At 39.9% G+C, this 23,462-nt stretch overlaps 1 protein-coding gene and 1 long non-coding RNA gene across 3 annotated transcripts in view; one reads left to right on the top strand and one right to left on the bottom strand.

The window, feature by feature from the left end:
- Positions 1-5,616: 5,616 nt before the first annotated feature.
- On the top strand, positions 5,617-7,649 carry LOC103144183 (uncharacterized). The gene is made up of 2 exons (XR_476896.2): positions 5,617-6,958; positions 7,289-7,649. It is a non-coding gene; the product is annotated as an uncharacterized LOC103144183 (long non-coding RNA).
- LOC103144237 (nuclear factor of activated T-cells, cytoplasmic 1-like) overlaps positions 7,553-23,462 on the bottom strand; it is a 69,458-nt gene continuing 53,548 nt past the window's right edge. The window contains exons 10-11 of one of the 2 annotated variants that reach the window (XM_007561163.2): positions 21,330-21,412; positions 7,553-7,910 (exon numbers count right to left, since the gene is read on the bottom strand). In XM_007561163.2, coding sequence (XP_007561225.1) covers positions 21,333-21,412 — 80 coding nt within the window. In that variant the 3' untranslated portion in view covers positions 7,553-7,910; positions 21,330-21,332. The remainder of the gene's footprint in view (positions 7,911-21,329; positions 21,413-23,462) is intronic. The other variant, XM_007561322.2, reaches the window with a different exon arrangement.

Below are 23,462 nucleotides of genomic sequence, written 5' to 3'. Positions count from 1 at the left end.
AGAGAAGCTGTTAGGAGCCTGACCTTTCTTTCCAAACTAGCTAGCTAGTTGGCTCGCTGTACTGACCAAACGGGTTCAGGTTGTAATAAGACTATATAATTGTGACATGGAATAATTTTCATGTTACTGGGTTGTGGTAACCAGCTTTAAAAGAACTGGTTTGTTTGCTTGACATTAGCCTCTTAATTGCTGAATTCACACTTTGACCAAAGAACGTCATTAAAGTCCTTATTGACAGAGTAGTCATCTCGCAATAGGAAACGTGGGTTTTATAGTTTGTCTGTGTCGTGGACAAACTAGAGGTGTGACATTTGAGGTGAGACGGGGGGGAAATGAGACAAATGTAAATTCACAACTAGAGATTGGTATGACTGTGCCTTGTTTTGTTTTTGACATTGTTTTGTGTTTTAATTGGAACAACTGAATTATATATTTAAATTTGTAATTNAAAAAAAAAAAACTCTTTCATTTCGGGAAGCCTGCACTCAGGGGTTGGGTATGGGGTCATCCTTAGGTCATGCTGGGCATCCATTAGTGGCCTTATTTAGAGACTCATCCCTTTAAAAGGGGCGATTGGCTAGCAAAGACAAAGAATCATTACCTTTTGCCCGCCCCCTCCCTGCCAGCAGTCAATAATGAGGGATCATTAAAATGAATAGATGGACATTCCCCTTTTCTCCGGATCCTTATTGTAAAATCAGTGTCAGGGGAAATGAAGATTGAGCTCGGAGAAGGCGTCTAAAAGCCTCACAGTGATTGTCGTGAACTCATCTCCAGTGCCAGGCTCCTTTATCTACTGTAAGAGTCTGCACCTGCCTGAACTCTTGACTAGCAAGCGCTTTTACTGCCGCAGCCCATTAGGAGCATTCCTAATGCATGCTACCTTCAACATAAACATTCTGCATATATATGTGCCCAAACATTTACAGCAAACAAATGGAGGGAAACTGATTGCTTTAGATGCTTTTTTTTTCTTTCATTTTTTTTTTACTCCCTCTATGAAAAACAAACCGTGTGGAAATCAGCCTGAAAATTTTAAGATTAATTTGCACAAGCATTGACGTCTTCTTTCACATATTCTGCCTGCTATCGTAGCCTCAAACTTAATCGTATTTTGAGGAGTTTTATGTCTTCAAAACTTCTCACAAAAAGTGAGCTAATTTTGCATTCTAAAACATGATTAAAAATCAGGCTGTAAAAACAAAATCCCAATGGTCTCTCAGAGGATTCTTGAAATCATCATTTAAAAGCGGAAAGAGTATGGCATATTTGTAAACAAGATGTTGCCGTAAAGCTGAACTGACAGGCAAGCATTAATCTGATGAGCAGTGAAAAGCCCCATGATAACTGGAGATGAGCCGAAGAGACGAGCTATTAACCTAGAGGGATCTAAACACAAATTTAAGCCACAAATTTCAGATTTAACTTACTAAAATCTAATTGAGTATTACAGCATTTATTCCTGGCCTTTTACTTTATAATTATGTGGGAGTTAGTTTTGTTTTACCTCTCAAATAACCCAATAAAATACACAGAAGTTTGTTAAATGACAAAATCCAAAAAAAATTAAAGGAGTATGGTATTAAGTAGTTTTTTGCAAAGCGCCGTATACGTTGTGAATGTAGACTGTACATCTGTCCAATCCATGACTTGTATAAATCTTTGCTTAATATTTTTATGCACCACACGCCAAAAAAAAAAGAAAAAAGAAAAAAAAGAAGTGATTCACACTGAATGATTGCAGATGAGAAATAAAAGTCAGCACAACATTTTTCGGGGCCCATCTGGTTGCCGTTTCTGATTTGTCTCTTAAACTGTCTATTTCAAAAAATAATAAAAAATAAAAAAAATGTGATTTTACTGTCTGTGTGCAACGACGTGACCGTGTCAGCATATCGTCGGCTCAACCTATCGCACGTGAATTGGCCCAATAAAAGTGGCGCGCGCGCGCACACCTACACCATCCCGCCCTAAACAGATTAAAGAAACATATGTAAACACGTGCTCGGACGCATACGTGCAGACTCCCAACACACATGGTCCTCATCTACTTCTCAAAGGTAAGCTGATAAGAAGGTCTGTTTATGGCCGTCTAACATATGTTTCTGTAGAATAAAGAAATCACAAAAACCGGCGCGAGGGACCCACATAGATCAAATGCGGCATCGGCTTATGGGGCAGAACTATCACAGGTTCTCCAGTATGGTCAAGCAATTATCTCTTAAAAGGTCTCTTAAAACAAAACAAAACAAACAAAAAAAAAAACAACTCACCCCCATGAGTTTTCTCGACATGCCCTTCATAACAGAGCCATACTGACGATTTACTGGCTGCAGATGGCCGATCAGAGGCGAGGGCAGCGGCTGCGGCGCTGTACCTTACCCGCTGCCTTTATACAAGCCCAAATCAAGTCCTCTGTGGGAATACAATAGAGGAATTGAGGCAGTAAAGACTCTATAAATCTGTACAATGAAACTTTTAAGTCATGCCCTCTGCCAGGTGGGTTTGTACGTGTGGACCTCTGTGAGAAAAGGCCACAGGCTGCAGTGGTTACAATCTGGGATTGACCGTTTTTCGCCTTTGTATAATATTCTTACTGGATATAAGCTGTTTTATGAGTAGCTGTGTCTGTTTATCTGATTAGCAGTGAATAACGATCAGATTTTTTAAAAAGAAAATGTATAAAGTCCAAGTCTTGCATACATACCTAAATAATCCCAAATGCTTGATTTTTGGCATTAGGACAAAGGTTGAATAGTTTTAACCAAGTATCTGGTCAACATTGTGCCCTTCACTGAACATGTTGAAGAAATTGTTGTTATAAAATGCAGAAAGGTTGATGTCTGTTGGTTATGTAGTGAACAAAACGCCTTCGATGTGACCTTTCTCCGCCACCTTTTTTTAATAAGTCTCTTGAAGATGTAATTGATTAAACATTTAGCAACAACAGCCTTTTGCGTTTTCAAAATGTGAATGTGTTTTGTGTCAGACTTCCCTGATCAAAATTTTGATAACTTTAACTTTCCCAGCTAATTAATCAGTTAAGTCTTTTCAGTGAGCTTTTCTCGTTATATCACGTAATGTAATTACACTTTGAAATCTTGAATGTAAAACGATTTCAGCCTCGAAGATTTTTATAGCATGATATAAGGAAAAAAATTAACACTACTAGTGGTTATTTCCTTTTCTTATCTATTTCTTAGTGAGCTACTGAGCTGAATAATAACAGGCTGGGACCAGTAGCTGAGAAACCAACACTGGCAAATATGAGAGTACTCAATTTTATGTCAAACATTTTTCTTAAAGTTTTCTAAAGAAATGTGTCTAAAGCAGATGACCAGCGTAGACATGCTATCCATTAGTATATCTACATCTATGGTAATGGATAGCAGAGAAAATTGGCCATCAAATAGGTGACCAGCCTCAGGATGCTAGTCACTAGCCTCTCCAGTGCTAAAGCCAGTGAATAGTATCTATCTCATTTCCTATCAATTATTAATCAGATCAGGGGATGGCTTTGGAGCCATCTACTGGCTACTTTCTGCTTGTGGAAGAAAGTGGTCACCGACGGGTGCTATGGTCTTAATTTTGGCCCTAATGCTGCGCCATAATTTTTATCTTTGGGTCAAAAAAACGCAAAAATTAGTTTTACTTATTTATGGCAGCACATTTTCTCAAGTTCTCTTCTGATTGGTTGGTCAGGACCTCATGATATCTCATTTCCCAAAAACCCACTGAATACTGAACCACAAATACAGAAGCACCTAAGTACCTGTGTCAGAACCACGCCTGGTAAATTCGTCCAATTTGGCTAATATATGCAGAATCGGTCTAAAAATAAAATGTATATATATTTAATCTCAAATATTACTTCTTTAGTAATCCAGATTCTTTTTGTATTCCTTTCAACCCCGTTTGATAGCTGTTACAGTAGACGTTAGAAACGTTAACCCATGTTGATGTTGAAAAACTAACCCAAACCTATTGTGTCAAATTATGTCAGAGCTGGATCAATACATATCTGAAGCCCAGGCTGGGTAAACAAAGGAACCCAAACTGGGTTGTTTCATTGTGGACTTCTTCTCAAGAACTAAATGTCAATTGGATTATTTAGAGGAAATAATGATCATGAGTAAGTGAGTTACTGAAGACTTCAAACTTTGATAAGAAGTGTTTGTAAGTGCTTGTTGACTGTTTTCCCGAGATGAGTTTTCAACACATGAACCAACAGATCCAAAAACATCCAGACCAAAATAACTTTTTTTAAGTAGAAGAAATTCGGCTTCACAATCTTATTTTAGCAAAAATCATTGAATGTTTCACACAAAAATTATTTATATTGCTGTCTCTGAAAAAGGGATAAAGAGGGATTTTTTTTAAAATGCTAAGAATAAGTAATTTAAAATAAGGGAAAAAGGTGATGATAAAGTAGGGCATTGTGTTTGAGAAAAGTCTCAGGTAATCTACTTTAAAGTGTGTAAAGTTAATTTAGATCAAGCATTAAAGTGCTCAGAAGCCACAAGTTTTATTTTTAGAATTTCCCAAATAAACTGTGAACGATTCTGTAATCAGCTGAAGTCCTGGAACCTTTTCTCGCCGGCTGCCGTTTGATGGGGAAAACCGTCGCCCTCAGCCATTTCCTCTTCACCAGTGGTGACCCTGTGATAGGCAGCCTAAGGTGAAAAAAAAAAAAAAAAAGGATGTGTGCCAGGAAAAAGGGGCGTGTCTGCATTTGTAAATAGTGGGTCTATTTTTGGGAACGCCTCGATCATTTACAGACGTACTGCCTAGGCCTGCCTTCTGTCGCCATGGGAGCCTCATAACTTTGCTGGATGGAAAAAGTCTGTAAGACTGGCAGGTGGTACACAGGAGCATGGCAGCTCCCATGGCGAGGAGCCGTTTCATCCGCAGCCACCGCCTGGTAGAGATACTCACTGCAAAACAAGCGTGCCTGTCATGGAGGCGCAGTGAAGGCAGCGGAGGCAAATCTCCATATGAAGCTATGAACCAAATGTTGTTCTAAGCCCGAAAGATATAACAAAATAAATAAGAATAATATTGGGCTCTTTTTGAATAGCCAAAAAAAGTTTATTTCACGTGCCGTGTAAGAGAAGCTGTTAGGAGCCTGACCTTTCTTTCCAAACTAGCTAGCTAGTTGGCTAGCTGTACTGACCAAACGGGTTCAGGTTGTAATAAGACTATATAATTGTGACATGCAATAATTTTCATGTTTCTGGGTTGTGGTAACCAGCTTTAAAAGAACTGGTTTGTTTGCTTGACATTAGCCTCTTAATTGCTGAATTCACACTTTGACCAAAGAACGTCATTAAAGTCCTTATAGACAGAGTAGTCATCTTGCAATAGGAAACGTGGGTTTTATAGTTTGTCTGTGTCGTGGACAAACTAGAGGTGTGACATTTGAGGTGAGACGGGGGGGAAATGAGACAAATGTAAATTCACAACTAGAGATTGGTATGACTGTGCCTTGTTTTGTTTGTGACATTATTTTGTGTTTTAATTGGAACAACTGAATTATATATTTAAATTTGTAATTATAAAAGTCTTTTAAATGTTCTATATAAGATTTTGTTGCCGGGTCATAACCAGTCTGTCCGTTTAAATCAAGTTATACTGACTGGATTTCCACACATTTTACTCTGTTTACAGAATAATTCATTTAAAGGAAAAGGGGGTATCAATCTCCTCGCCCATCTGATTTTTTTTTTTTTTCTTGTGCCATACAGTAGATGCCTGTCCTTGTACTTTCACACTCATTCGTCAGTGTCACTTTCACCAGACAAGGAGCTTGCCAATGTCGTTAAGAAAAGATTCAATGAACCCAAATATTGCTGCGTAATTCCTACTCTGGATCACTCCTTCACGTCAAACAGTGTTTACCTCAAGCCATTCTGTTTGGATTGAAAACCAAAACCAGTATACCTGTGACCTAACTTGTGTCAGAGCAAGTCGGGGCGTTAGCATTGAAGACTTTTTTTTTTGCAACGTGCCCCACAAATATGACTACATGCTTGCCAAAGTATCAAAGACACCAGAGCATAGACGTTTTGGTCACCATTGTGTGATTTATTCATTAATTTTTAGAGAACATATTAATTAAAATCACTTTAAACAAATTCCATTTTTTCTTTCATAAATATGTCATATTAAAGAGAAACGTTTCACCTTGTGCCTTTAGAGGGGAGCTTTACACAGATGCGTCCATTTTTTTATTTTTTTTTTTAAACCATGGAAGAGCGTAAGGCACAAAATAGAAACCTTATCCTTACAGTTTAGTCATGCTAATACAGAGTATGTCCACAAATGTGTAGGGAAAACTATTCTGGAAGCTACAATCAGCTAATGATTCCCAGCAACATTATGGAGTGCATGCGCCGTAAGACGGATAACGTGGTGGGTGCGGGGGGGAGAAGGCTACAGATGAGAGTTGATATGTGACACAGCAGAGGGAATCACTCGACAATATTTGGTCTGAAGGAAAGAAAGTCTGCTGTAAAGTGCATAATATTTGATGTACGAGAATCATACAGAAAAAAAAAATTTGGACAATAACTTCAAAGATAAAATCCTTTGGTTGACAAAGATCAATTATTGCCACCTTCTAAAAATAAGTAACAGTCCAGCGAACTCCTCTCTGAAACAATGAACACAACTGAGCCTGTGGTTCACTTAACAAAATAAAAATAATATCCCTTTGTCTATTTACAGGCACGCCTGCAGTGCAAGAAGTCTTCTAATTTCAGCAGGTAAGCATACCGTTGTTCAGCTAACTCGTTGCTCGAAAAAAGGTCAACTCCTACTTATAAGCTCCTGCTAATTGGGAACTTTTGTCGTTAAAGATTTGCACCTCGTATTCTCTGATTGTCTTTGCATCGGTGTGACGTGATCTGGGGCTGGAAGATGGAGAAACGTTGTGTTTGAGAAACATAAAGGCACTAAGGTCAAAAGCAAAATGAGAAACTGAAGATTAAAAAAAAAAGTGGGAAATGTTCATGATACAAGCATAAGGCATACATTTTTTTTTTACCAGATATGTTTATACAAAAAAGTTATAATACATAACATTCGGCATACATGAAAAAGAAGATATTAGGAATAATAATAATAACAGGAAAGCAAGTAAAAAGCGATTACCATGTATTCACATACGCCCGACATATTTCAGAACATTTTGCTCTGTTCCTCTGTAAACAAATCATTGAAATGATATAGATATATATATATATATATAGAAAAAATGACATATAAAAACTTCTGCTTTGGGCTTCAGTGAACCATCTGCACATGACTGCTGCTGTTTTGACAGTAGGACTGCTGTAAGGCACCAGTTTGGTTGTTGCTGAATGAGTCAAAGTAACTAGGCCAGACGCCGCCCAGCTATCCTGTCCGTGCATTAACGCCGACTTGAGATGAAGATTGTCATTTTAAGAGGAGCAATTCAGTCTTCTTGAACTGCTTGGTCCACTAATAGAACATCTGCTCTGAATTAAGGCAAGTGTAGTCACATACTTTGCCCCTGATATCACTTCCCTTATTTTTCTTCCTCTTCTTCGTTTTTTTGTTTTTCTTTTCTTCGATACGACATTCACCTTGTTTATTCAAACAGAGCTTGCCGGTGATTGTCGGTTTGAGTCTGCAGCCGCTTTCTGAGTTTAAACACCCAGGCAAGAGATCTTCGTCAAAGCTTCTTTTCTTCTTCTTTGTGTGTGTGTGCGCGTGTCTATGTGTGTCATCCCCCAGCTGATGTTGCTGCTGGAGTGCGTGTGTGTGTGTGTGTGTGTGTGTCTGTCTGTCTGTCTGTGCGGAGATGTGCTGCAGCAGAAGACATCTGGACGTCTACGCATGAGAGTGCACAGAAATGCTGGAGAGGTCGTTCCTGATGATCTCGTTCACTGTCGAGACAAGAGAAACAAAAGGATTGTTAAAAATCACACAGCTAATGAGAACTCACACTGTTGTCATTTTTAAAATGCTGGCCAGGCTTCTGGTTTTTAGTGCCTCAAGCAAACCCTGGAAGTCGAGGCTAATTGACTAAATTTCTCTTCTATCCTTTTGTTTATGCATTCTTAATGGAAAGTGTACTTTATTTTAATAACTCTATTAGACTAGTTGATTGTAGTTAAAAGAACAATACAAGAAACATGTATTGCCTGCAGCCTGCTTTTTTGCCATGTTTTATTTTAGCACGTTAATAGAAATTAAGTAAATTAAATTAAATACGTAATGCAGAGAGCACAGACTAAATCTGTAACAGGATGAGGACCGTCTGCCGGCGTTTGGTCAAATTTGAAAGCAAAAATCCTCATGTGATGTGCATGAAATAAAGACTGACTATATCTTGTTTTTCTGAGTTATAGTCTACTCTTGCAGCTTTATTCACAGATATGAAAAGTACAAGATAAGTCAGAGGAAAAGCAAATGTTTTTTAGATTCCTGTAGACGAGATAAACGTTCCTATATGACTTTTAGTAGGTCTTTAAAACGTCTTAATGATGAACAAGTATGGCTCTTTCTACTATTATTTCCTGTCTATGATTATGAATGAATGGTTGTATAAAGATAGATTCCACAGATTTTAAAAATATAGTATTTCCATAGAGGACTAATTTATCAAACATTAAGGGAAGAGTAGCTTTTTTGCCAGAAATCTAAAATTCCCCAAAACTGACCTTGGTCTAGGAGCAGACTTGTTTTAATGTAAAGATTAAGTGAGGATGCAAAGCAAAATATTTGTATCATTTGTCAATTTGCCAAAATATAGATCTGCACTGTGGCTTTTTGAACAAATCTTCGTTTCAGTTCATCTGTCAACCAGTCTACAAGTTCTGCTATTCAAACATGAGATAAAATAATTAGGATAGTCTGCATACAATAAACATGTCACATTGTCCACACAGAGATAAATATTTCATTTATATACAAGCTAAAGAAAAGCGGAGCAAACATCAAGCCCTGTGGAACGCCTAGGTTGATGGGCTTAGAAAACTGCATGTAGAATTTCAACAATTTGGAAAAGAAACAACATATGGTTTGATAAAATTAACAAATTATATACAAAAATAAAAGACAAGTGATTTTTCTTAAAGCTGTAGACCTTTACTGCACCAATTGCTTTCTGTAGGCCATTTCTGACAAGGCCAGCCCATCACCTTTTATTAAACTGACACATGAAATTAGTTTATTTCTTAGTCAACTTCTAAAAGTGTATGGATTATGATAAAGGTTCCTGTAATGTCGATAAAGGCGTTTCCACTGATTGATGAGAATGGTATAAGTGACTTTAAATAAAATTGAAATCAACACATTTTTGCTTGAAACAAGTTAATCCAGCCGTTGGAATTGGACAAAGAATTTCTTCCCAACAGCATTAACAGTAAATGTAAGCACATCGACACTAGAAAAACATATTTTCGTACAATGGAATGCCATAAGTTTTGACAGGGTGTGTATACATAATGTGTAACGGTGACACCACGCTACAACGGCACAGTGACGACCAAGCAGACAAATACACGGATATCAGTAGCTGCAGTCCAAACATATCGATGTCATTACGAATGCGTATCGGCCTCGCACACACACACATCTGTGTTTTCACGCCGCCGTCTTGTCTTTCCTGCCACCAGTTCCTGTGCCCGTGCTTTTCCCACGGTCGGGGCAGCGCAGGGATCAGTGCCCTCCCTCCCTGGCCTCCTCGGTTTATCTGCTGTCTTCTTTGGCAAAACAGAGGGAAGTGACTGCAGAAAGATGGCGAGGACCCCAAGACCCTGCAAACAGGGGAGCTCCGTTTGGACTCTGGGGTGATAACGGCGACTGAAGCGGACGCCGAGAGAGAAAAACGAGACGGGTGAGACCAGCGACGGGAAGTCCGCCCACCCCAAGGTTCAAAGGAGGCTTGGCAGTTTATCAACAGATAGGGTTAGGAGAACGGCAAAGCATCAGCACATTTCTAGACGAAAACAACACAAACCCAGCCTGAGGCTCCGTGGATTCAGTCTAAACACACAAAAATGTACTGCAGCTTGTGGCACGACGGCGAAATGTATGTAAAAACTGAAACAATCTACAAGTACACCGCAAAAAAAAAATCTTACCAAGTGCTTTTGATCTAGTTTCTAGTGCAAATGTCTTAGTACACTTGAAATATGACAAAACTGATACACAACCTTTCAGCAAGATACAGAAACTTGCTTCAAGTCAATAATTCCCTAATACTGATGAAAAAGTACTATATCCATTGACAGATCATTTCACTTATGACATGGAAAAATTAACTTGTTATAAGTGAATTTTTCTGCTAATGAAAAAATACATTTTCATCAATATTAAGGAATTACTTACTTAAAACAAGCTGCCATTTCTCGCTGGAAAGTTACCTGTAAGTTGGTACACTTGAAATAAGACAAAACCAACTTGAAATAAGTGTTTCATTGGCAGAAAAATTCACTTCAAGATATTTTCCCCATGTTATAAGTGAAATAATCTGCCAATGGATATAGAACTTTTTCATCAGTATAGAGATAATATTGACTTAAAGCAAGTTCCTGTATCTTGCTTCAGCAAGATACAGGAACTTGCTTTACGGTTTTGTGGTTATCTGTTAGTTTTTGTCTTGTTTCTAAGTGATGTAAGATATTTCCACTACAAACTAGACCAAAAACACTTGGTAAGATTTTGTTTTTTACAGTGCGAGGTACGTAGCTCCAAATGAAGCCTGCTATGATTGATGGATGGATGCAATCTGAAACATCTAAAAGAGAAAGGTCACAAACTTTGAATCTCATGCCCCTGCGCTTTGAATGCAAACACCGTCCTACTCACACGCTCTCACACACACGCAGGTTGGTCGGGGCTCACCTCCCTCAACAGGAGGAACTCCCTTCGGAAAAATCCAACCTGTGCCAACACCGCTGGCTGTTTTCAACCCTGTTCCACTCCGAGGCTAAACAGGCATTTACACGCGGACGTTATTTTTAGCTCCACCATTACAGGACATAAAGGAAGTAACAAGCACATGCAACAATGAAATGATCCAGCGTTAATGCCGCTGCTGCTCGGCTCTGTTTGCAGAGGTGAGAAAACAGCTCCAGGTAATTCTGCACGAGGGCTGGGAAAACCCAACAACTTGGAAGCAAAAAAAAAAAAAGCCACAAATGTTCCCTTTATTTTTCTTAGCTGCAAAGTTTGTTGCTTCCTTTAAAAAAAATGTTCTTGTTGTTTAAAAGTTGCGTCCCGTCCACCCACGTATTAACTGTGGCGCTATTTTCAAGCGTTCTCAACTAATATTTTCCGTCGGCATGCAGGGTGATGTTCCGTTCTAAGAAAAAAAACAACCAAAAAAAAAAAAAAAAAAAGTGTCACAAAGAGCTGCTGAAGGTAAAACACTGGCCTCTGTGTTGTCATCTTCGTACTCTGTCACCAATGTGAGAATTTTAGAAACAGGATGTGGCCAACTGTCGCACCACAAGTCACCGCTGAGCTATTTATAGCCGCTTAATGATGCATCGTGCGTATACTATTCAGTTGCCACAATTTCTGGGAAACTGAGAAATTTTTGAAGAACCTGAATGAGTGATCATCCAAGTTCTTAGCTCTGTGAAGGGTCATAAATGACAAGGATTCGCCAGGTGTCATGTAGCAAGAAATCTAGAAATCATCTTCACTTTTTCATATCTAAATTTCAACTGAAGTGAAACTTTCCGCATCAACATGTCACATCTTCAGGATTTCATCGTAAAGAAAACGGCCCCAGGATCCAGAGCATTTGCTTTGCAGCTCTGGAAACATGTTTTTTTTTTTGTTTTGTTTTGTTATTTTACTTTCTGCTCCAAGTTAATAATAATGGAAACCTGTAACTGGGAGGATACGCTTTCACGGATAAACAAAAACAGTGGAAAACTAAGCTCCAAATATTCCCCTGCTGAAAAGAAGAAGAAGAAAAAAAGAAACACGTGTCCTGCAAAGCACTAGTTACACAGAGCGTCATCCTTTTATTAGCTGCACCCCCAGAGCGCTCGGTTAAACGCAGCCCGGACCTGTCGAGGCCCATATGTACGGTGGGCTGGGTTATTTTGGGTATGAGAGTGAGATGAAGATTAAGACTGAGATGCAATCTAAGCCTAACAGATGAATCGGCAATCCGGCTCCTTTGTGTGTCCCTGCTGGTGTTTTTTTTTTTTTTGGGAACTGCAGCTCTGTCAACACTGGGTGTGACGGCAGGCTGGGTAAATGTTGACCTCGCTACAGTTACCTGCATCCAGTGTGATGGAGGACGATTTGCTTCAACCTGCTATGAAGCATGTCAGTCACTGTGCTCCAGGTTAACGGGTGGTGGAAATGGAAGAGCAAAAATGTACGCAATATAAATAACAGCAACGTTTAACTGTCCAATAGAGGTAAAAACAAATGGAGATTTCATGAAATAAACACTTAATTGTCAGCAAAAATGGATGTAAATATTGCAATCTTTTTTAGAAGTTTAATATTTTTGACACTGTAATACTTAGTGAGGCATCCACATTTATTTAGCAGCATTCAAACCATCAAGTGCCTTCTACAACTTTTGCCATAATGAGTTTTGAAGTGCACTTCAGATAACAGAATGGAATTTCAATTAATGTTGCATATCTCTATTTTAATACAGGATGTTCATATTTTGGTCCAAAGGCTGTTGAATCGGGCCTTCCCACAGACGTTTAACTGAAATACTTTAGGAGAACTCATTCCAAACACGCATATGTCCAGCATACGGGATGCTTTCTTCCACATTCATTATACCGCAATGCAGGTAAGAGCATTACAACTTAGTTACTCTCAGCGTAAACCTGACCTGCACTGGGGATTCAGTTAGCACGGTCGGAGGCGTGCGCTGTGCACTGGGGTTCGATAACAACCGGGCTTCCTCAGAGAACCGAGGATGCCCTGTGGTCTAAGATGCAGAACCCGGTGGGCCTCAGAGCCTCGCTGTCGTAACACAATCCCCCCGCAGTCAAACGAGTCCTGACCGGCACAAACTCCCAGCCTCCACTCAGGCTGACGACCCATAAGTTGTAACGGCAGCTTCCTGCCAAGCAATGTCTGTTCCCGCTTGGGGTCTCTTGATGCTGTAGGAGAGAAGGGCGTGTTCCCGGTTCTCCTCTTGCTCCACCGACACGTATTGGCTGCAGCTGTCTTCAGGGTCAAAGACTTCCACAATGAAGCAGAGGGAAACATTTCCTATGCTCATATGCACCGCATCAGCTCTGTGAGAAATAGGAGACGGCTTCCTTCTATTGTGGCAATCAGAGTTTCGGCAACACGAGGAAGTTCATCTGAGTCACTGAAGTTCTGTCTCGTAAACACCATGCACTTGCGCAGACCGGTGGAGACCGGCCGCGAAGTGGACTCGGTGGCAAACCTAATCAGAACTTGTGCTTTCATGCGAAATTGATTTGGTTGGGAAGGCAAAGCTGCTACTTGCTGGAGAGAGAGAGAGAGAGAGAGAGAGACAATTGAATTTCCGGCTACATATTACTTTTGTTTCCCCCACTATATCAAATCTTCGCTCGGCCTCTGCTCAAACACTTAATGGACAATTTGCTGCCTCCCACGCGGGGCTCAAGTGGCTCAGACTGCGTCACTTATCTTCTGCTCGCAACCAGCGGTGTCAAAAAATAGGGAGGGGTCAGAGGTCAGCGGGGCTTATAATAGCTTTGTCTCATTTCGTTGTGACTTTTTAAAATCTAATTCAGTTGGTTTTAAGAGTGTTTTGTTAGTTATTCTGAATTAAATATCGTTTAATTTTAGCTTAGTTTTTATTAGTCATTGTAGTAGTTTTAGTTTTATTCATACATTGGTTCATTTTTAGGTGTAGATTTCAGAATGGTGTATTGTATGGTGGCCCTGAAGTGCAAACCATTTCAACAAATGACTAAACACAACTACACACCAAAAAAGTCAACATATATACAACAAAAAAAGAGAAGTCATTGTGTTTTCTTAATCTGTAGCTGTGCGTAGTGGATGTGGTTGTTTATTTTGAATATGTTGTGGTTTTCAATTTGTTGTTTAGTCATTTGTTGATGTGGTTTGCACTTCAGGGCCGCCACAGTGTAATGATAATGTATACATTGACTGGGTAATGAATACTCAACAGAAGATGCCATTTTCAAAAAATGTGTTCAGTTATTGTTGAGCAACCGGCTGACTCTGGAGTTTTCTTCCAACTTTTGCTGTCGCCATTTTGCAGACCAGCGCTAAGTGCTGTAATTTGCCAACAGCTGACGCAAACTGCTTTTGTGGAGAAATACAAAAACTCAAAAAGCTAATAAACAGATTTATTAAGATGAAAACGTAGGATATTGTATCTATAATTTCAGTATGTTTTGGTTAATTTTATAAATGCATGACATTGTTCCAGTTGGTCATAGTTTCCTCCCATTAATTACCATTTTTATTTATTTCGGTGAACTACAAAGCTTTTCTCAGTTTCAGCTTTCGTTGTTTCGTTGGTTTTAGTTTACTGTAACAACCTTGGAGGTCAGAGCACACGTGCGCGCACAAAACGGCGTGACGCGGCCGACGGCGATCAAGATGGTGTGGCTGAAAGGGGGCGAGTGGAACGGAAGGACGACGTGGTCATTATTCCCACAGATAAACGCGGATGGAAGGAGACAAAGCGTTCCGCTCATTCTTCATGCTGATAAAGTGCTTCATAAATTCATCTGTGCCTCACAGGTCGACAGCTTCTAATCCATAGCGGGGCTCCCTTTGGGCCTAATGATGTGATGATATGTGCAGACAGTATATTTCATCTGCGCAGCTAGACTGAAAGTGTGAAGCCTCGGGCTTTCCCAAGTGGAAACATCCAGGATTCAAAACTGACAGAGAGGATTAAGAAAATAAAAAATGGCAGTAGAGCTGGAGTTTGTTTTAAGGCGAGGTGGGTCCATCTCGAAAAACGAGGTATTGCAACAACCTGCTGCAATAATGTGGGACTGCCAGTCAACTTTTAGCATCACTGCAAAGCATGGTAACACTTGTGAATCGAGAGTCATTGAGTGATGTGTGGGATGATGGATGAGAATTGTCGCTCTCAAAATCGATATTGCTCAATCTGAAGTTTCTCTTATGGAGTCAACTAACCAGCAGCTGAAGGAGAGGCAAGAAAAAAAAAATCACTTTTCAGCTTCTTACAGCTAACATTTGAATTAATTAGAGGCACACCTAAAGGATGGATTCTAAGGCAACGTCTTAAACAAATTACATCCTTGTGTGACATCATGGCAAAACAGAACGACATCAGGCAAGTTATCAAGCCAAACGTCTGGCTCATCTTGTGTACATTTTCCGGGTGCCTGAAGGAATCTCTTCAAACAATTATACAGAAGTATAAAAACCAGACACATTGAGGAAGGAGATGGATTATGTGTTCCAGAGATGAACAATTGTAGTGCAGATTATGAAGACCTTGTGTAGATTCAGGATGAAGCTGGTAAGAGAGTTATTACCAACAGTGAAACTAGCACCAACTGTACCCACATGACTGGAAAGGCCCTTCAGAGAAGAAAGAGATGTGACTTCAAAAGAAACATAAAAAAAGAAACTGTTCAAGGTTTTCACTCACGCATAAATACTTTAGTTTCTGGAGACATGCCCTTGAGTGGATAAAAGTAAAAATTAAATGCTTGGCCAATGGTACATTTGAAGGATTAAAGGGTGAAATTTCTGACCTTGAAGACTATCCCAACTGTGATGTATGAAAACTGGTGTGCTTCGCAAAGTAGATTATGTCGTAAGAAAATGTTTTTGTAATGGCTAAAACTGTCTGCACAGAAGTTAAAATCTTGGATACAACAGTGTCTTCAAAAGGTTCAATGACCGGCTTAAAGACAACAAAGTCAATGTTTTGCAGTGACCATCACAAAGCTCCAATCTCAGTCCAATAGAAGACGATAAAAAGGTGTGTGCGAACAAGGTCGACCTACAAACCTGACCTGGTTCTCAGCTTAAACGGGTCAAAATTTCAGTAAGATTTTGTATGTCATGTGGTTTAAAGGGTAATTCTTAACCTGAAGCTGGAAAAAGACAAAGTTCTCCAGTATGTGTAAATAACCAGCTTACTGGAGGAGGTTTAGCAACAATTCAGGTTTCGTAATAAAAAACATGCTTCAAGCTGTGAAAAATTGTCCACTGTGCGCTTCTACATAAACACTACTGGCTTTTCCCTGGATGACAAATCGCCTCTACTAAAGAATCAATGTAAGACTAAAGTTAAGTCCAACATGTACGTTTTATGTTGCCAATAATTAGAACACAACCAACGTGTGGTGAGTATTTGTGTAGTGCCAAATTATCATACAGGCTGTCTGTCGTCACTACTTTGGACCCTGGAGCCGCAAAGCCAATTAACCCTTGAAAAATCAATGGTTACGAAGTGATCACTACGACTCTTCACCCGCCACTTGAAGCTTTTCAGAAATCACCTAGATTGTTGTTTCTGAACGTTGATTTAATGAGAGACGCTTGATACACTTTTTTTCTTTTAGAAGTGGTCTTTCAGATAACTGATGAAACTGAGGAAAGAAGCCAAGAAAAGACCAAAGTGGGGTGCTGGTCATCTGACCCTCTTCATTTCCATACATTTGCAGCGTTGCTTGTTTCATACCCAACTTTTACGGGGCATTTTGTATTGACCATCCCAATTTGTACCACTCTTGACTGACTTTTGGTACCAACTTCAGCAAATGATTTAAAGCAGTCCTCAAAAACCCCCTCATATTCTGTTGTATGGCTATGACTCCGATAAATTACTTCATCATGAAGGAGCTTGATCAGTCATTTCAGTTTGATTGTGGATTGTGTCATTTTTCAAAAGAGTCAGTCGCCCCAGTTGGTGATCAGAACCATGATCGATGGAAATGGAGTAAAATGCAAAGCCTTCTGAATAACTTGCAATTTAATTCAATTAATTTCTACACTTGATTAAAATACTAGACTACAAAGATGTTTTCCAAGCCTTTTTAGATGAATCAGGCTTGTTGCCAAACAAAATAGCACCACCTTTGAGTTTCATTGTGTGCCTCACCTGTTCCCCTAAAGCATAGCCAGACTTTCTAGAAAGACTCGAGAACAGTAAAACAGTGGTATCCCAAATTAGGACCATAAAGACAACAACTTTTACTGAAAGCCCCACCACTGATGAGCTTACATTGGCGCACAACCGCTGCCTTTGATCTTAGGTGGTATGTTCTGCCTCTCCCTATCACTCCACAGTCTGTCTCTCTTTGTGGGCCTGCCACACTTCCCTCTTCTTCACCTCCTCCTCCTCTCATTTCCTCCCGGGGCCCAGGAGGCCGCGGGTGTGTGCGCTTGAGGTCGGTCTCTGGGGAGGATGAAGGGAGGGAGGTGTTTACGTGGAAGGCGATCTCCAGTGCCCTTAACAATGACTCCTCTGAATTCATTGTGCGGTTGTTGGAGACCGGATAACTAACTGTATTTCAAATAAGTAAATTCAAATGGAAATATTTGCAGGATATACATGGCGTACAGGGAGGATTTCACAGATTTGTGTGACTGGTACCCGCAAAGTGAACCGGACTGGCAAGAAAATTCACCGAACGTGTTGCAGATGTTTGAAATGTTGCTCTAAAAATCTGTGCCAGATTTCCAGTTTGTACAGTTCAGCCTGATTGGGTTAAGTTGTGCTCTTGCAGCTACGAGCGCGAGAATACCACAACAGAGCTCAACAATCAAAGTGTTTATCAAAAGCACACTCAGAAGTTCGAAGCGCGAAAGCTTCTGTGTGCATGTGATGATGACTTGATGAAAACAAAAGCTCAGTTTCACACAACCAATGAAGCATAACGCAAACACAAGACCATTAAAAAGCATCAAACCGAGGCGAACGCACTACATCTCGGTGATTGAGATATGAAAGGAGACATTAAAACTCTTTGCACGCCTCATTACCGGTGGCTTTATGGTAAAATAACTCAGCCATCTGATAAAAGCTGCAGCGAAGGAGTCTGGACTATGAGAGCTCCTATGCAGGCTGATTTTAGACAGCTCGAGATTTTACTAGTTTGGAAATCTGCACACAGTGTAAAAAAAAAAAAAAAACACATACTGAAGCAATCATAATGCAGTAGGTTGCGGTCATTTGGTTGAAATCTGGCTGTGCACCTGTATAGAACACAATTTACTACTGCACAAGTAGCGTGGAGCTCTAAATCAACTGTTGCCTGTCTTAAATTACTTTCCTTTATTTTTACAAAGTGAAGCGATTGTGTGTCTGTCCAAAAAGGGGGTTACATCAGTTTGTGCTTTATTGTTCACTATCCATCATGCAGAGATGTGCTCAGAGAGGCTCTTTCCTGTTGTTTTAGTGTTTTGCAGCTGATGATGTGCGAGAGTAAGGAGCATGTCACGGCCTCTGGTTAACCCCTCTGTTTTGCCATCCATGAAAAACTGAAAACTCCCCTCACTGTCATCTGCAGGATACCCATGCATGTTGTTTTTTTTTTTGTTGTTGTTGTTGTTGCTAAAAATACAAGTGGGTTGCAACTACTAGCGACTAAAAGCCACTTGAGGCTGCAAGATACTTTTCCCTCCAAACAAAACCGGAAAAATCTGAATGTGTAAAGGGGTTAGATATTGAGAAAAACAGAGTATCCATAGGCAACATTTTTAAATCCATAGAGTCTGGAGAAATATAATATTATCAGCCAGAGGCCTACTGGCAGCTAGCACCAAAACAATCAGCAACTAGAAACCGCTAACCTTGGGCATGACACTGAGCCCAAATCAGAGCTTCAAAACAAATGTAACATCACATTTCTATAATGAGAAAGCTGTTAACTTTCCATTGTTATGGAGATTTTTTCATCTTCCAACAGACATGGGTAGCCATCATATTTTCTAAAAAACTTCACAGAACCTTAATTAGAAAAACTAATTTGAACAAACCTTAAGAGCAGGTTTTCTAAGCTAAACTAAACTGCTAATCTCACTCCCTCAGCTGTCATATTACAGTGTGGGCGGCTGCATGATATGTTTAAAGTTAAATGTAACCTAATGTCAAAAAAGACTCTAAAGAGGAAAGAAGACGTCACTAAATAAGAACATGTTCTCTTTGTTTTCCCTGCAGCTCTCCAGCGCTCCAACGCCACGCTGGAGCCAGGAACCATCAGATAAACGGTCGTTTTGTTGACCCCGAGAGAACGGTCTGCAGCTTTAAATCCTCGGAGTCTGCTGGGACTCAAAGACACAGAGGAGAGGGTCTCCTCAAGGCACATCAACAGACTTCTTCTTCACACACAAAAGGAAAGGAGGTGGAGAGAGGCCACTTATCTTCCTCTCCAATGTGTTCGCCCTCGCCTTGATTTCCACAGAGAGCCAGAGCTGCAGAACCTGCATCTGGACTCTGTGCACTTCCAGACTGACTGAGTCAGGGGTGAAGAAAGAGACAGCAGGTGAGACGGCGTTGCTTTCTGCCAACTGTAAATCATGGGATCAGGTTTTCACCTGCCTTTTGTTCATGCTGTTACAAATCCCAGAGACTTAGCGGATAGCGTAGCTCAGGAGGCGAACCTGCCGTGTGTGAGTACTTTCACAGGAAAGGAGCTCTGCTATTCCAGTTCCAAGTGCATTAGGCATTTTTCTTACATGGTGTTTGGACATGGCTCTGGGTCCAGTACATTTAAACAGCCCAAGACAAGCATGCGTCCTAATAGAATCCAGATTTAAATCAACAACAACACTGTCTGCAGGGAGTCTATCCAGGAAGTGTTGATGAATTATTAACCAATGTCTTCTGATCAATTATAAGCAATCAATACTAGACAAACGGGTTACTTACATATACCAAAAGCTGTCCTTATTAATAGCTTTAAGCCTATAAAATATTAGTAAAACACTGTTGGAATAAATGACATTTATTGCAATAGTCACGCTAATTTGTATTTTTATTTGCATAGCTGAATTAATTTAAATCACTATAAAATAGTAAATGAAATGAGAAATAAGGTGTCTATGCATTCTTTCAGAAGCAGAGTGTAGACCCTATATGGTCTGAAACACACTTTTTAAAAGGTTGTTTTGTTTGGTCAGTAAAACATACAGAATAGCAGTATTTTTTTTTATTTCTATTGGATGTCAGAAGAAGAAAATTGTCATTTTCAAGTTAGGTAAAGTATGCAGGAAGGCAGAATTCCAACCATAATCATGACTCCAAAATCCAATATGGCTGCCGGATGTTGAAAACACCTATGCTTACTAAACACTGGTGGCTTCCATGTCATTATTCCACAGATAAAAACATGTAAATCATGTTTGAATGCATAACATGTAGAGACATACAATGCTACTGGCAGGTATAGCTAACAATAATTAGCCGTGTGATGGAGCATAACGATTACAAAATCCTACACATTGTTTGACTTGGATTAGGGCTGGACGATATGGCTGAAAATATGAATCGATATAAGCATTTCATAATTGCCGATATCAATAATTATTGATAAGTTTTGATTTTGTTTTAAATATCTAAAATACCTCCAAACTGGTGGTATGACTTTTCCTCTTTTATCCACAGTTTTCAGTGGCGAAACCTGAAACTGCTGCTGCGCAAAATTACTCAACAAGTTGTTGCTAAGTAACCAACAAATGCGTTAAATGCCACCAACCTTGCTTAGCTTACGGTGACAAGTCGAGCAGCTAAAGCCTCTCCTTACATCTCCCTGAATGAAGTGCTTCTGTTTTGTACCGGAGCTCAGCAAATATTCTATGTCTTGAATATTGAATATTCCATCAGATATATTATCCACTGATATTGATCACGTCTCTATTGCACTATATGTTGTTATGGATTTATTGTTCAGCTGTAACTTGCATGTAGCATGTAGTTCATTTGGGTTAGATGTCATTCCTAGATTTATAATGTAAATGGAGCTGCATAAATAAAAATGTATCCAGTTATTTCACTTAAATATCATTATCTTATATTTTCAGGGACAGTAAATCAAAAAGCTTGAGCAGATCAACAACATGATATATTTGTATATATCAAAACTACTTTTTGTTTTCCATCCTAAATAAGGAGTTGGAAGGCAAGTTGTTTTATCTGCTTCACAGTGATCGTAGCTGTATGTTGCTGCAGTTTCTGTGGAATGCCTCCTTTAATTTCAGGATACCTCGTAAAAAGCTCTTTCCCCCTTTTTTGATAGCATGTTGCTCCGGGCAAATCTGAGTTCAGTTGAGTGCAATCAGAGAGTCGGGGGACCGGTTGAAGTTTATACCTGCCATGGGTCATATGTCAACAGTAGGACACTTACAGTTCAGCGGTTATGTGCATTCCCTCTCCTAACGTAAACCTGTTCACCCACTGCTCGGTAAGTCTCGGCGCTGCAAGCGGCCACTGGTGGGAGAGGAAGAAAATGTGATCTTTAACTTTGGTGTTTTTCTTTCTTTGACTTTTACCGTTTTGGTTTTAACAGCTTCAGTTGAGGAAGAAGCACGTAGGGCCTTGTGGGTTTCTGTGTGTGTGTGGGGAGAGAGAAAGAGAGACGGAGGAAAAGAAGCACATTTGCAGTGCTAAAAGCTGCCAGGGAAAATCACAACGATTGTATGCTACTTTCTTCCACCTCAGATTTTCCCCTCTTCTCTTCTGAGCCTGTCTGCGTCTCTGTCTCCTTTATTTCTATGGCCGACCTGTTTCTCCTCATGCTCGCCGAAAATTCCTGGATGTGAGGAAAGAATGAGAGCCTTCTGACCCTAAAATATATACATAAAAAACTTTGAAGCACATCTTGAGGCCTTTGGGTATTGTTCCACTTTAGTCTCACCAGATAGTCAGAAAAACAGACATCCTTTTCTAAAGGTCACAAACCCATCCCTGTTTTGGTGGCCTACTTTTTCTTCTTCTTTTTTTTTTGTTACCTTTACCGTTGACCTCTATGGAAAAATCAGTAGGGTAGCGTCAATGCGAAAACAGGTACTTTTTACTTCTTGCGACTGATTCTACTTTCACTGCTCCAGAGTTTTTATTTCACTCACTTACACTTTCCGTCTCAACAGCCCCTCTCTCTCATTCTCCCCCGCCCACCTTCTATTTTCTGGGGTATTTTGTGTACTGAGCAGAAGGTTAGCTCTGCCAATAGCTCCAGGACCCACCGGCTTTCCCCATTCAGGCAAGCTGGACCAGACCTCTATGTTGACATCCGTCGCTGCAGGATACTGTTTCACTGAGCTAACGAATTTCAGATGGGGAGCTGTTATTAAGCGGTCTGGGATGGAGACCTGCTCCTGTTTACAGATGCCGCAGGTATTTTTATGTGTTGTAAAGACAACAGCAAGAAACAAGAACCTTGGCGTGGTTACCGCGTTCTAATGGAGACTCCCCTCCATATACCACATTTGACTACTACAACTGCTGAGGCGTCCATGTTTTTGGACACTTCGTGAGGAAAAAACTGATCTTGCCCCCTTCAGACCTCTCTATGAAAAGCTCGGTTTATTAAAATGACTGTGCTTATTTTGTGTTTTACTGCAAGACTTTTCCATTCAGTGCCTTTGCAAAAGTATTCACCCCACTTTTTATGACAGTACAACCACCACTTTAATATATTTTCGTGGGATTTTATGTGATAGTCCATTGCAAAGTAGGAAAGAAGAAAAATGATACGTGGTTTTCATTTTTATTTCTACTATTGTAAAATCTGAAAGGTGTGGGCTTGCCAGTCTTTCCAGGATTTCCTCTGACAACCTTCACCTATTATGCTACCCCCCACCAGATGTGATAGGTGGGATGGTGTGTTCAAGGGTTTATTATCTCCTGTTAAACCTGAGAAAGCTCCAAAGGAATATCCATGGATTTTAGAAAAAGCCAATCCTCCTGCACAACTTACTTTGACAACAAACTTTTCAGTACAAAGACTGAACAACATCGGTACTTTTTAAAGACGTTGTCATTTAACGTTGATAGCAAGATTCTTCATATGTTTTATTGTGCTTTTATTGAAAGTGCGTCATCTGCTGCTGGTGGGTCAGATATGCTTCTGCGGCCCATAAAAAAATGCTGTCAGGTAAACGGTGACAACAGCGAGTAAATTGTCATGAATTGCAAAACCAAGTAGTGTATTTACATGGAGTGGGTGGTCAACAAGGCAAACAAAATTAAGATTGACAAAACCGATCCACTTAATAAAAATTCTGATTCGTTCTGCAAGCTATTAAGCTCCTAAAAATGAAACGTATATGTTGTGTATTTGAAGGAATGCCTAGTTGGTCTGGATGTACTTGGGATTTATTTTATGTTGTAGACTGAGTGACTATGTAAGGCTATCTATCTCTCTGATGCTAGCTATCTGTAGAAATTGCTAGCTAGCTAGCAATAAATAGCTATCATGAAAGAGATAGCTAGCTAGCTAGATCAATAGCCTCTATCCAGTTAGCTATCGGGCTAGCTA

The sequence above is a fragment of the Poecilia formosa genome, unplaced genomic scaffold, assembly GCF_000485575.1.
Source record: "Poecilia formosa unplaced genomic scaffold, Poecilia_formosa-5.1.2 Scaffold0, whole genome shotgun sequence".
Classification (NCBI taxonomy): domain Eukaryota; kingdom Metazoa; phylum Chordata; class Actinopteri; order Cyprinodontiformes; family Poeciliidae; genus Poecilia; species Poecilia formosa.
This window is presented reverse-complemented; position numbering and strand designations above follow the sequence as displayed.